General features: G+C 42.8%; 1 protein-coding gene across 2 annotated transcripts in view; it reads right to left on the reverse strand.

Annotated features, from left to right (window-relative positions):
• Arhgap42 (Rho GTPase activating protein 42) overlaps nucleotides 1–13,243 on the reverse strand; it is a 230,111-nt gene that overhangs the window by 47,854 nt on the left and 169,014 nt on the right. For both annotated transcript variants that reach the window (XM_576354.9, XM_006242515.4), the window contains exons 6-8: nucleotides 10,092–10,202; nucleotides 3,265–3,369; nucleotides 1,386–1,515 (exon numbers count right to left, since the gene is read on the reverse strand). In XM_576354.9, the coding sequence (XP_576354.3) occupies nucleotides 1,386–1,515; nucleotides 3,265–3,369; nucleotides 10,092–10,202 (346 nt within the window). The remainder of the gene's footprint in view (nucleotides 1–1,385; nucleotides 1,516–3,264; nucleotides 3,370–10,091; nucleotides 10,203–13,243) is intronic.

The raw sequence follows: 13,243 nt of genomic DNA on the forward strand, positions 1-13,243 counted from the left end.
TCTAATCCTCCAATAATTGACTATAGCTAATTTTATTCAACCAATAGTTTTAAATTAAGGAGCAGGGTTTGCACAACAAAAGCTGGTAAATGGGAAAATCCACTCCTAGGCCTAGACCTACAGACACAAAATTTAGCATTCCAATACACAGCAACATACAAACCCTCAACAAATAGCTTTGAGCCTCAGGTTCATAGGTCCATCCACTGGCCATAGATCAATCCATTGGTTCAGATAATATGAGGTATAGATTTGACTTGGCACACAGCATTTGGGGGGATGTTTACTTTAAATTTCTTAGCTTTGAAGGGTCGGAATGAGCATTACCTGAGAGTAATTTAATTTTCATTGAGTACAGATCTCAGCAAAGCTGAGGATTATTGGCATTGAGCAGCAGGCACTGAGACAGGCACTGAGACAGTTTTCTACTTTCCAAAGCACATACTGATCCAGGAGGCCGGACATAACAGCTCGCTCACCACAATGTGAGGATGGCACATTACGGTACATGTGATGTGAAACTGGGTTGGTTTAGTCAAAATACTCAAGGCAGTTTCATTTAATGAGCACACAGAGAAGAGGCCCCAGTTACCCACGTCTGAGTGGATCTATGTTGATTTTTGTGGGAAGAACATCCTGGGCATGGGGTGGGTGGCTGTGACGGGTCTCTGTTGCATCCGCCATTTGTTTTCTCACTTCAGGAAGCAGAGAGTGCCCATGTGACATGGCATAATTTCTGCTTTTACTTCTGAAAACTGGCAGAGCCCAGAATTTAATGACATGGTGCTACTGAGAGAAAGATGACTAATACAGTCACCAGCCTGCATCATCCTGATGAGGGCATTCATGGGACGTTCTCAATCTCCCATGGGACTTTAAATAGAGAGGGCTGCCACCCCTGCATTCTTTTTACTGGGGAACCCACATTTGCCTTTGCTCGCACTGGCAAGGCTATTCTTCCACTGTCATTAAAGCTACCTCCTCGAGGTTCCAGTGTATACTAATGAGCAGCTGAGCCATCCCAGACTGGGTAACTGCAGGACTACTGGACTTCCCATGTCTGACAATCGGACTTTATTGGAATAGATGGATCACAGCCTATAAATCTCTTCGACCTGTTTCTCTAGGTCCCTGACTAATGCACTGGATAATGGGACTAGCCCCAGAGCTCTGGGCTTGACTAACAGACCCTACCTATGTGACAACGTGGAGTGATGTAGGAGATGGTTTCTGACATGAGCTGCTATGCATTAGTGCATATGTGCACCTGTAACCACCTGTGTCCACACACATGCAGACATCCATATAAACACATGGGCCCCACACTCGTGGAATATCTAAAGGAAAGTAAAAAGAGAGACCTCAAGTCTGTCTCTGGGACTCACTTTTCTCCTGGACGTAAAGATAGCCCTCCATGGTCCACTGGCTGGGTGGTCTGTAGTCCTGGTTGGCAGCCTTCATCCTCTGCATCAATCTCTCCACCTCTTGTCGAGTACTTTCAAAGTTGTTCCTTGTCTTAGTGAAGAGAAGCCACAAACTCACTTAGCACTTCCCACCAGGGTTGAGGAAGGTATTAACTAGTTTCCAAACTGCTAGAGATAGCAGGGTAACCTTGATCTCGAGTTCTACTCAGTGTAAAGGACTCTGCTGTGCTGAGTCCAATTCTAATAAGTCTCTCTGTGTGAGAGATTCTGCGTAGAGTCCCAAGTCGGTAAACAAATGAAATCATTGACCATCTGCAAGCTTTGGATTAGCTAAGATTAAAAGTAGATACATAAGAACTTAATCTCTTTTTGAGGAAGAAAAACGATGCTTTAGATATATGTGACAATGAGCAAATTTAAAATAAAATCCCTTCTTGTCCCAAGCCTTTTATTCTAATTTCTAGTTTTTTTTTTTTTTTAGAATTAAAGAAAATCGTTTTACTATAATGAACTCACAAATAAAAGCTTCCCATGGATAGACTGAGGTGGCCACTCAGAAAACCTCAGCTTCAGAGTGTACCTCTCAGTGAAGTGTACAACTGGAGGGCTTGTTAAGTGACGTGTCACATGATTTCCTTTCTGGAAGTGCTAGGACAGTTGTCAGAAGGCCAGTGTAAAACTTACTCACATAAAATCCAAGTTCTTTCTTTTCAGACTAGTAATTTATGAACTTGATAATAAGTTTGCTTAAACTGTAGGGGGAAAGTAAGGTTTTCTCTAAAAGAGTGTGGTTTGCATTCGAAGCATTTCACCCTAACAAAAGTGTGCCAAAAATAAAGCGCACAGCTTACCTCCAAGGCCTCTCGTTGGTCCACAGCAAGAGAAGTGAGCCTCAGAGTAGCTGTTTCTCTCTTTTAAACATAAGGATTGGTTGATTCTTTCAAGTGTTTCCTTTCCCCTATCTCTACTGAGGTAATTGTAGTTAATACTGTAAGAACTTGTAAAAACTCTCTGGCATCTGCAATTTTCCTTTTTCTTTTTTTTAACTGAAGACAGACAACTGTCTTCCACATTCGGGGGGATACTAAGGGCAAAACTAACTATTCCTGCTCGGGAACCAAAGTACAAAAGCTGAAACCTGAACATGATTAGAAAAATGCAATTGCATAGTTGTACTAGGACATGCCATCTGGGTAGCATGGTGTCTAGACACCATGATGATAAGACCCAGATAAGCAGGGACACACACACCTTTTACAGATGATTAAGTGAAGGTTATTTTGGCTAAATTGCTATCCACTCAGGTATTCAGTGACTGAAGACTTAACATGAAGGCTTTGTTCTTCCCTAGCTGTTGTTCCCACAGAAGTATGCTGGCTCATGGTAGAAGTGTCGCTATGTGTTCAGAGACCGAAAGAACTAGAGGACCTCACATGTATTTTCTGTTCTTGTCTGTGTGTGGTGAGGAGAATTTAAGTTCCATAAAAAAATTTTAGGCGTATACACTATACTAACTATACTAAACACAGAGGATGTGTGAATCGTAGACCCTACTCATCCTGAGTCACTCACTGAGCTAACAAGAATACCAGTTACTCTCCAAGGACCTACTTTGTAATACTTTTATAAAATCCAGTGGCACACATTTTTCTAACATGACATTAGTTCTTCTCTGGTAGACATTCACCTGGATGCTAGGAAATAAGTCATGAGGATGTCTGTGAAGAGGACTCCCTGAGTTACTGCAGTTGGCCACATATACACAAGGTCTGGTTTGATCCTAACTGAGTCACTGTGAGGTCGTGGCTAAGGAACGACAGGGTGGGCAGAGCATCCTTACATTTTGTAAGTTGAATTGTAGCTGTTGCTTGTACGGTGCAAATTCCTGGGCAAGTTCATATCCCTCATGGTAAAATGTAAACAGACCCTGAAGGAAGGACAAAAGCTGCAAAGATAAAAACATACACATAAAAAAAATCATAAAAATCAACATTCAATACAAAATATCAAGGAGATTATATTTCATTCTAATTTCTCAAAGTAACAGTTTTCTATCAGTGTTTGGCCACGGAAACGGGTGTGAGGTGGAAACAAGAGGTCATTGCCTTTTTATCTTGTCTCTCTGAGAAGTCATGAACATGTACTGTCCACTGTCCTGCTTCCAAATGCACCATGAGACAACTACGGGAGCCACTAAGGGGATCACAGAGAATTGGGAATGGTCTCGAGACAAAACAGAAGGTGAAAGAGCATCAGATTTAGAGACAGGACAGGATATCACAGGAAGGAGCTGGCCAATGGACAGCAACAATTTGTCCAGAGGGAGGGAAGAAAAATTACCACAAGGTGGCAGTATAGATCCTGTTTTGGCTAGGGAAGACTTTTCAAGAATTCAAAGCAGGTTTGCAGAACTTAGAATTACATGATCTTTTCTACTCAAAATTAAATCTTCAGAAAAGACATTCCATATTCGTAGCCTTGAAATCACAAATTCTTTTGTGCTTAATTACTATATACTTGTATCTGTAAATAAGGAGAGAGCTTATAAAATTATGCGACAGGTATGTTTACTAGAAAGTTTATCTAGAAAACATCATGATTCTGATACTTTATATAATTCGCTGCAGTCTTATTCCATAGTCTTAGCCACTGGCTTGGTCAGCCTACAACTTCTTGCTGCAATAAAATGGAAAAGATTTTCATAAGAATCTTATACTATTTCACTTGTTATTTTTCAAATTAAAAGAGAACGACTAGACTATTTGAAAGACCTTTCTATGTGAGTAGCTTCTCCCACCTCCTCTGTGTGGGGAGGCAAGAGTACCCCAAGAGTCATCTCACATGGGTGTTAGGACTGCCAATCCCTATGAGCCGGATGTAAAAGAAAATGATGACGTCATGCTTTTCTTCAACGTGTAAGGAGTTGTGTTCATTTTAGGATTCTGACACTTGCAAAATGTTTTCTTAAGTTGTTTTCTTTTTCTTTTTCATGTAATTTAAACCTCCAGTTTAGAGCAAACTGGAGCTTAAAGCTGGATTTAAACCCTTCTGGTTAGGCCCTGCATGTATAAATCTAGACTTTTCCAAAGGTTAAAAACAGTAAAATTTTTGGAAATGCATAACTACAGGAGTCCTCTGGCTTGCCATCAGAAGAGTATTTCTCTGGTGGCATCTAATGAGCCCGAGGAGAAACTGTCTCGTTGTGACATCATAGGGAGCTGGTGTCATTTCAAAGCCATAAGAAGCCACCCAGCTAGTTAAATTTACAGAGAAGATATTTTTAAACATTGAAATAAATATATAAAATAAATAATACCCCTAAATCCACTTTTTTAATATTCTGACTTCTCAGAGCATGAGGGTGGGCGGGAAAGGACATACTGTACTGTGTGTGTCAGAAGTATAATGGCATCTCAATAGTGTGTGTGGATTCCTGGAATCTGGCTTAAGGCTCTGGAGTAAAGTTAGTTTATATATTAAAAGATAAGATGCATACAGAAGTGTCACGTGCTTGCCACTGTGCTCACGACTACCCTTCGCACACGCTGACATTTGTCAAGTCACTCGTCAGGAAGCAATTCGGTAGGGATCGCAATGAGCCGTCATTCTCCACTGAAACCTGTTTACTACCTGAGCTTTAAAACCCACGATTCCAGCACCTCTGTCTCCCCGAGGTTGCTCTGTATCCTAAACATTCCCGAGACAGCGACGGCCACAGACAGAAATCCACCTGCCAACCTCATTAGTGGGGCTGCAGGATCGCTTAGTCGGAGGAATCCATTTCCTCTCATGACATGTTCTAAGCACCCAATGGGGAGTGAAAATTTTTATTGAAGTACATAAAAATTACACACCAGGTGCTGGATAGATGGCTCAGTGGAGGATCTGGGTATCAATACCAGGCATCCAAAGGGCGGCTTATAACCTCTGTAACTCCAGTTTCCGGGGAATCTCAGTAGCCCTCTTCTGGCCTCCATGGGAATTAGGCACACATATGTCCACACAAATACATGCAGGCTAAACTCATACCCACCCAAAATAAAATAAATAAAACTGAAATAGTAATTAATGGCACACCAAGAGCCTTTTTCTCCGTGCTGCATTTCCCTGGAAGCAGCTTGAAAATCTAAACAGAAATGCGTGTGAAACAAGGGTCCCTAGATGGCAGCAGAGCTCAACTTTTCAGAAAGGAGTGCGCACACATACACATTGATGGTGCACTGAGCAGATGCCATGGCCTTAAGCCAATGATGTTCCGTAGAAAGACCCGGAACTGTGAAGAACTGACCTTCCCAGACCCTCCTCGTCTTTGGTCAGTGTGGGGTTAAAACAAACAAAGAGGAAAAGAAGGCTTAAGCTCACTGTGGAATAAATGTGACCTTTACAAAAATGTCAGAGATAACCATTACTAATTGTCATATACATGTGTCAAGGTGCACTTGTTCAGAACCATCAGGAAGATGGCCCTCCCCCGACCATGTGGGCTTAGTGGCAGGTAAGCATCTTTACTCCAGATTCACATTGCTTCAGCACCAGGGAAACCTCCTATCACTCTTTATTATCTCCACAATGCTTAGAGTCAAATTATTATTATTGTTTAACCAGACCAAACCAGACCAAAGTCAACACAGATACCGTGTTTGCAGATAATTTTTAGAACTAAAAATACTTTCATAATTTTCCCACCTATTGGTTGCTGCTTGACTGAAATATAAACGAATGTGGTAGGCATGCATTTGCTACTCATCTTTACACACACAACTCACTGGGCTAAAGTAAGAGGATAGAGTGCGTGCAGTGTCTAGGGAGAGGCAGAACCAGCCGCAGCAGGGGCCTCCATAGTCCCTACTTCCTCCAGCCACACACTAATTCCTGACAGTTCCACAACCTCTGGAAACTGGGCACAAGGAGGACAGGACACTCCACACCAAAGTACATATGTGGGAAAGGAAATGCAAGACGTCCAGACCAGAAAGCAAATTGCAAAACTAACCATTTGCAACTGCCCTGAACTTGTGTACACAAAATCCGAAAGAATCCCATAGGTTGATGTCATTATGCAGGTGAAGGCAGACGAGTTAGGTCAAGGCCATGATTGGACAGTAAAAAAATAAGGCGGGGACAAAGCTATTGTAAGGTGGGAGAGAAGGGGAAGAAAGGAGACTCAAGATGGAGACAGGGAAGGATGACTCAGATCTGGGTGGTCTTGAATTGCCAAGATTGCTGGGATGGATTTCTGTAGGCAAATTTATCTTATCTAGGTGGGCAGCTTACATCCTTATCAATGGGTTGTGAGTTTATTGTGTGGATGTATCGTGGGTTGAGAATTTAACGTGTAAATCTGATTGTTGGGTTACAGTTTGTTGAGCCTTGATTTTACCAGGTAGCTGGGAGTTTATACTTTAACGACCAAGGGTCATTGCTGGGAGTGTGGGTAGAATATGTGGGAGGGAGCTGTGATAGGCCAGCCACGGCTGGACTTCTAGAACCATGATTTTACCAGGTAGCTGGACCCAGAGAATTAGAGGCTTGCAGAGAGCCACTGGGAGAGCTACTAATCTGAGATAAATTAGCACTAGTTTCAATGACCCGTTGGAACCAGAACTAGTGGTAGCCTGGGTAATCGTGGGAACCAGTTCTGCTGCTTTTTTATTTTTACTGCAACAGAATCCATCTTAAAGAAAACCAATAGAACTAATAAACTACTCCTGTGAGATCAGTGTGTAAAAGACTGACTTTACACTGGCATACACATCAATAAACAATCTGAAATGAAACTAAGAAAACTCTCATCTTCAACTGCCTTAAAGGAATAAAATACTTAGGAATTAATTTAGTAAATTTAATTCAAAACATATTCTGAAAACCATGAACACAGCATAAGTAAATTAAAAGATTTAAACAAATAAAAATTCTCTCCCCTTCACACTCTGAAGAACTTCAAACTGTTAAGACGACATTTTTTTCCACATTGATGAACAGGTACAATAAAATCAGATGCACATCTCACTCACATCTCTGCAGAACCTGGTGATTCTAAATTCATGTAGAATGGGAAACAACACTAGCTGACCAAAGAGCTCTCAGTAAAAACAGAGTAGGATGCTTTACACATTTTAACGCCATTCCAACTTAATGCCAGACATTATAAATGTGCAGCATGCTGTGATAGGAGCAGAAAGACAGACAGATCAGACACCATGGGAGAGTTTGGATGGACAACACTTGGTTCCCAGCTGGTGGCACTGGAACTGGGAGGCTGTGGAATCTTCAGGAGGTGGGATGCTGCTGGAGGAAATGAGTCACTGCAAGTTGGACCTAGAGTTTACCACCCACTTGGCTTCTAGTCCTCTGTTCTGCCCAGATCTGGGCCAGCGCCCATGGCTACCTTGCCTTCTCCTTCACAAAGGACTGAGTCCCCTGAAACAATGAGCCAAAACTATCTCCCCATATACCACAAATCTCTGGTCAACCAACGCTTCACAAGACTCTCCAGCGTCTCACAACTAGGAAATGAACACACAAACACACACACACACACATACACACACACACACACATACACACACACATACACACACACACATACACACACACACACACACACACACACTTGCTTAAAGTGAATATCAGCTTGCATTTCCCCACAGTTCAAGAATACTAATCATATCTTTTGCCTGCCATCTGTGAACAAATTACTATAAAATCTCCTCTTCATACAACTAAGGTCATATCATATAAAGATGTACCTGAGTGTCGCCAGACAGAATGGGCCATAAAGAAGTTCAGATCAGGCAACAGACAACCCCCAAGTCACTCTCCAAGAGGTATACAGATAACAAAATTTCATTTCATGTTCAGACAAGGAATAATTGCCCAACCACTAGGCAGAGTCAGGAAGACAGGCAAACATGGAAAGAAATATGCAGAACTGTCAGAATTAATGGGCTCTCATGCTATGGTGCAAAAAATAGGCCTCAACCTAGAAATGCTGAGAGGCACGTGTGACAGGAGTTCTCAAACTAGGGGAGAAGTAAGAAGTGTGGCTTTCTAGACTACAGTGATCCAGGAGGAGGCTGGATCAGTGGTTCAGAGAGATTCCAGTTCTTCGAGAGGATACGAGTTTGGTTCCCAGCACCCGAAACAGTAGGCACACAACCTGTTAACTTCAGCTCCCAGGGATCTAATGCCCTCTTCTGGCCTCCAAGGTGCGCACGCATGTATACATATATACGTACACATATATAAAGTTTTTCTAAATCTTACCCGACTCCCCCCCCCCCAAAATAGTCATCATGGAGCTCTCTATCACGGCTTAGTCAAAAAGAGGGGACCAAGAGTCATGAGTAGCAGCCTTTGCCATAGAATATGGCTCATTCGGCTGGGAAGCCATCCACAGGCCACAATAAGATTCAGAAGGCCTCCCCTAAAGTCGTATGGAGTTTGATCAGATGGTCTGTTAGGTAAGTTACTTTCTCATTCTAAGGGAATTTAACAACTTAGCACTTTAACAAGCAATGAAGTTGGTAGAAAATTAAATCCCTGAAGCTGAGTTGTGTTTCCAAAGCTCCTAATCCTCCTGGCTCAGGGACTAGCCTTATAAGATATAGAGGGCCTTGTTTACCAGACTGAGTTGGTGGACCCCAAAGCTGAGAACCTGCAACTCAGGAGGGGACCCACATTCTTGCAGCCTCTGTTCCTCCTCATTGCATATGTCTGGTGAGATCCCACAAAGAAACAGATTGTGACAGATGTGACTTTTCAGTAGGTCATCGTCTCTCTAAAGCAGGGACAGGTTAGTACTTTTCATTATGCATGAGTATCATTGGAAGAAACGGTTAGCTGCTCTATGGTTTCCTTAGGCACAGGCCTGTCTTCTCATCTCATGGGAACTGAGCTGTGTCTATGGATCAACATCAGAAGACTGCCCTGGTGCCAGAGCTGACCTTACCTATCACAGATGCCACCTTATGAAAATTCTTATGTGAGCAACACTGTTACAAATTAGACCATACTTGGGAAAATATAAGAAAATGGAATGAGCTTAATTAGGTCCAGGATCCCAGCCCTCGGGATGTGCCACCCACGTTCATGACTAACACACCCCTCCCATACCCCCAGTTAATTCTCTCTTAAAGGCACTCCCAGATATAACGAAAGGGGAGCATCCTTCATTCCCAGAGCATTTCCCACCAAATCAACTTAACAAATAAGACTTCACTGCCATGCAATGGACACCAATGTTTAGCTTTAAATTAATAGATTTTATTTCTAGCACAGTTCTATGTTTCCTCAAGAAATGAGGGTTCTCCTCTGCTCCCTCAAGTACACATTCTGCATCCCACACATAAGGCCTCTATGGTTAATAGCCTGCATTCCTGTGGAAGAGTTATTACAGTCATGAGTCAATATGGATACATTATTAACTGAATCCAAAATTTGGTGTTTGAATTGTGCATTCTATGGGTTTTACTGGTGCATTTCATTCATTCGCCATTACAAAATGACAGAGAGGAATTTGCTGCCCTAAAGGTATTTGTCCTTCCCCAGTTTCCCTTTTAAAAAAATTCTCATTCAACATAATTTCAAATGAAAAATTTTTCTCTAAAACATTTTTCTCATAGATCATTTTTGAAGCTATTTATACATTTAAAAGCTAAAACTTACCGGTTCCACAAACTCAAACTTCTTTTTCTCTTGAACCTCTTGGATTTTAAAGACATATTCTAATGAAGCTTCATAGAAGTTCTGATGTTCTCGGCCAATCTGTGAATCAGCCTAAAAAAAGGAAAGCCCAGCATATGACACAGGGTTAAACCCTCATGAATCTATATACAGAGGGAGTAAGCACAGGGTGAACCCCACAAACTCTCATGAGTCTATTACAGAGGGAGTGGGCATAGGGTGAACCCCACAAACCCTCATGAGTCTATGCACAGAGCGAGTGAGCATAGGGTGAACCCCACAAACCCTCATGAGTCTATTACAGAGGGAGTGGGCACAGGGTAAACCCCACAAACTCTCATGAGTCTATCACAGTGGGAGTGGGAACCCCACAAACCTTCATTAAATACTAACTTCTGCAAATAGTTTTAATGCAGCTTCACCTCATTAGAGCTTATAGTGAGTGGAGTCAAGGTAAATACAGACACATACACAGAGCTAACCATCAAAGGGTAGGATACAACAAGCTACAATACCTTCTCGAATGAAATGAAAATGCTACAGTAAACAAAAAAAAAGAGCTCTATTAAAATCACAGTAAAATTATGGGGAGAAATCTCCAGAGAGGAATACCAAGGCACATGAGAATCTACAGAAAGAATCTAGAGACAGCCCTAAATTCTGAGAGAAAATGGCAGAAATTGGCTCTCGACATCAACAGTTGACAGTGAATTAATTCAGCCTAGAAGGGAACAAAGATGTCTGAACAGAGAGGAAGGAAAGCAAGAGAAGGTGATGGAATAGACGTGTCTGTCCTGAAACAGGAGTGTGTTTGAGAGCGGTGGGGTGGGGCAATGGGGGTTGGAGTAGGGCACTCTGCGTGGGTGGGCTGGACAACGAATAATTAGATTCACGTGTGAGAAGTTCACACTGGAATCTCCATCCTTGTAAGTTGAAAACTGAAGAAAGAAAAGAGAGAGAAAGAGATGGGGGAGGAAGGCAAGAAAGAAGAGAGGAAAGGAGGCAGGAAGGGTGGGCAGAAGTCACCGTCGTGAAAGACTGGAGGTAGACAAGCCCGGCAGAGCTGCCTGCAGAGGAATCAGGGAAAGTAAGGTCATAGCAAGTCTGGGTTTTAATAAAAGAAGTGTTTGAGGATGTTAATCGAGAAGGTGACACGCCATTACAGACAATCTGGCATAAGCAATTTCTGCGCAGAGCCAAAACCAAACAAAAAGCTGAGAACAGTTCCATAGCGAACTGTTCCAGCAACACCAGGGGCGCCTCTTCCTCCTGACTGCAGTCGGGGTAGGCCAGAGCTACTGACACAGGTTCACTGCTTCTCTGTGTCTCCTCTTCCATGCCGTCGTCAGACATCTTGGAAGAGTGGCGCTGGACCTGTAGAAGCACATAGGCTACTTTTCTTGCCCCATTCCGTTCTCCAGCAGCAGCTGGGATTGATGGAGGCAGCTGAGTGGCGCTCTGCTGCCGGCTGTCCACTGAGACGTAACCTGGGAACAGACCGTGGTTCTGAGCCATTGACAAGGCTAATGTAGCCAAGCAAGGTAGCACAAGAATGTGCGGCTTCAGTTTCTTGTCCTGGTCATCACAGAAACAAGGGTTTTACTTGGAACCTCTCAAGATGACACATACTTAGTATGTATTTGGCCATAGAGTTATAAATAATCCAATACTATCAGCAACTCACTTGGGGCTTAAAGTTGAGAATTCCAGAGTTTAAACTAACATATGTTGAAAATTAGGTAGGTTTTAGCCAAAATTTTTCTGGCTCTGGAAAATCATTTAGGAACAATGTAGTCCCGAGTAGGAAGAAAAGTGAAATTCCAGATAAATGTACCACTGTTTCTCTTATCATCATCGAGGAGAATGAGCTAAGCTGGGCATCAGAAGGAGGGGCTAGCTCTTGAGAGACAACATCTAATTTGTACTGTATGTTGTTTTCTGTGGCACCAGTCGTCTCCATATGACCACCTTCAAACCACAAAAACCACTAGCAGTGAACGAAGAGTTGGAACTAAGAGACAGTGGTCTCTCCAGGTCAAGCTCTGAGCACAACATTCTGTTTCAGGCAGCATCCCATTTAAAGATTCAATTTTCTTTAAAAGGTGTGATCGATCATAGACAGTGCAACCAAGCACCTAAGAAGACAGTAGAAACCCAAGGCACCTTCAGAGTCAAAGTGACTGTTTCTAGCTCAAGGACTGAGCAGAAGACTCAGACCTGCAGGCCTGACCGCCGACATCAGAAAGGCTGCTAACCAGACTGACACTGGCCAGTAGTGGATCATACTGGCCAAGAAGAGTCCCATAGTAACCAGCCTGGCATTGCTGAAAATAACCTAATGAGACAGTTGTGTCCCTAAATCAACCACCAGACTTCCAAAACAATGCACCCAAGAAATGGGGATATCCTAGGAATCTCACACTGGGAGACAAAAAAGGTCTGGGAGTTTGCCTCCAGGCAGGAGAACCTGTCCCCAACACCTTGGCCAGAACTGTTTAGATTTGCACATCCCTGATTGGCCCTATATTTACTTTTTAATCTCATCTCAGGACGAAAGATGGACCTGGTGGGGGATGTCCACTCGATCTAATTTTCCCTCTTCCCAATGTAGCAACATTGAATAAACCTGACTTTTTTATGATTAGTTGAGCTCTTTTAATTGGCTTTTTGAGGACAGGTGAACTAATTTGGTCTCCTGGGGTACAGAATGTGACTCCAAATGTGGAAAACTCTCCCTAGCTGATAAAAATGGCAATGTGCCTAAACTAAACTAAATTGTGCCTGAAAGCAATATGGCTTATGGGAAATACTGCCTTTCCTTCTAGGGGAGATGTGAATGATGGTCATGTGGTCACCCTGCAGTGAAACCCTGGGTACTGACTCTCTAGTGTCTGAATGTTGCCTTGTAATGACAGCTTTTCAAGTGTGCACTTGGAACTCTGACTGAAAGAATTCAGCACGCCTGTGTGCCTTCCAAGGGTGAAGGCCTCTGCACCTGCCCTCCTCCGGGCTTGTCTCTTCTTCCCACTCTTGTCTCTCTGTCTTATCACCACATGAATCACAGCCACAAGCCAGTGGTTGTTGTGAGCTTTTCCACACAGTTACGCCCTAGTTGTAGTCTAGTGCACCCCTGA

Source organism: Rattus norvegicus, chromosome 8 (assembly GCF_036323735.1).
Source record: "Rattus norvegicus strain BN/NHsdMcwi chromosome 8, GRCr8, whole genome shotgun sequence".
Lineage (NCBI taxonomy): Eukaryota > Metazoa > Chordata > Mammalia > Rodentia > Muridae > Rattus > Rattus norvegicus.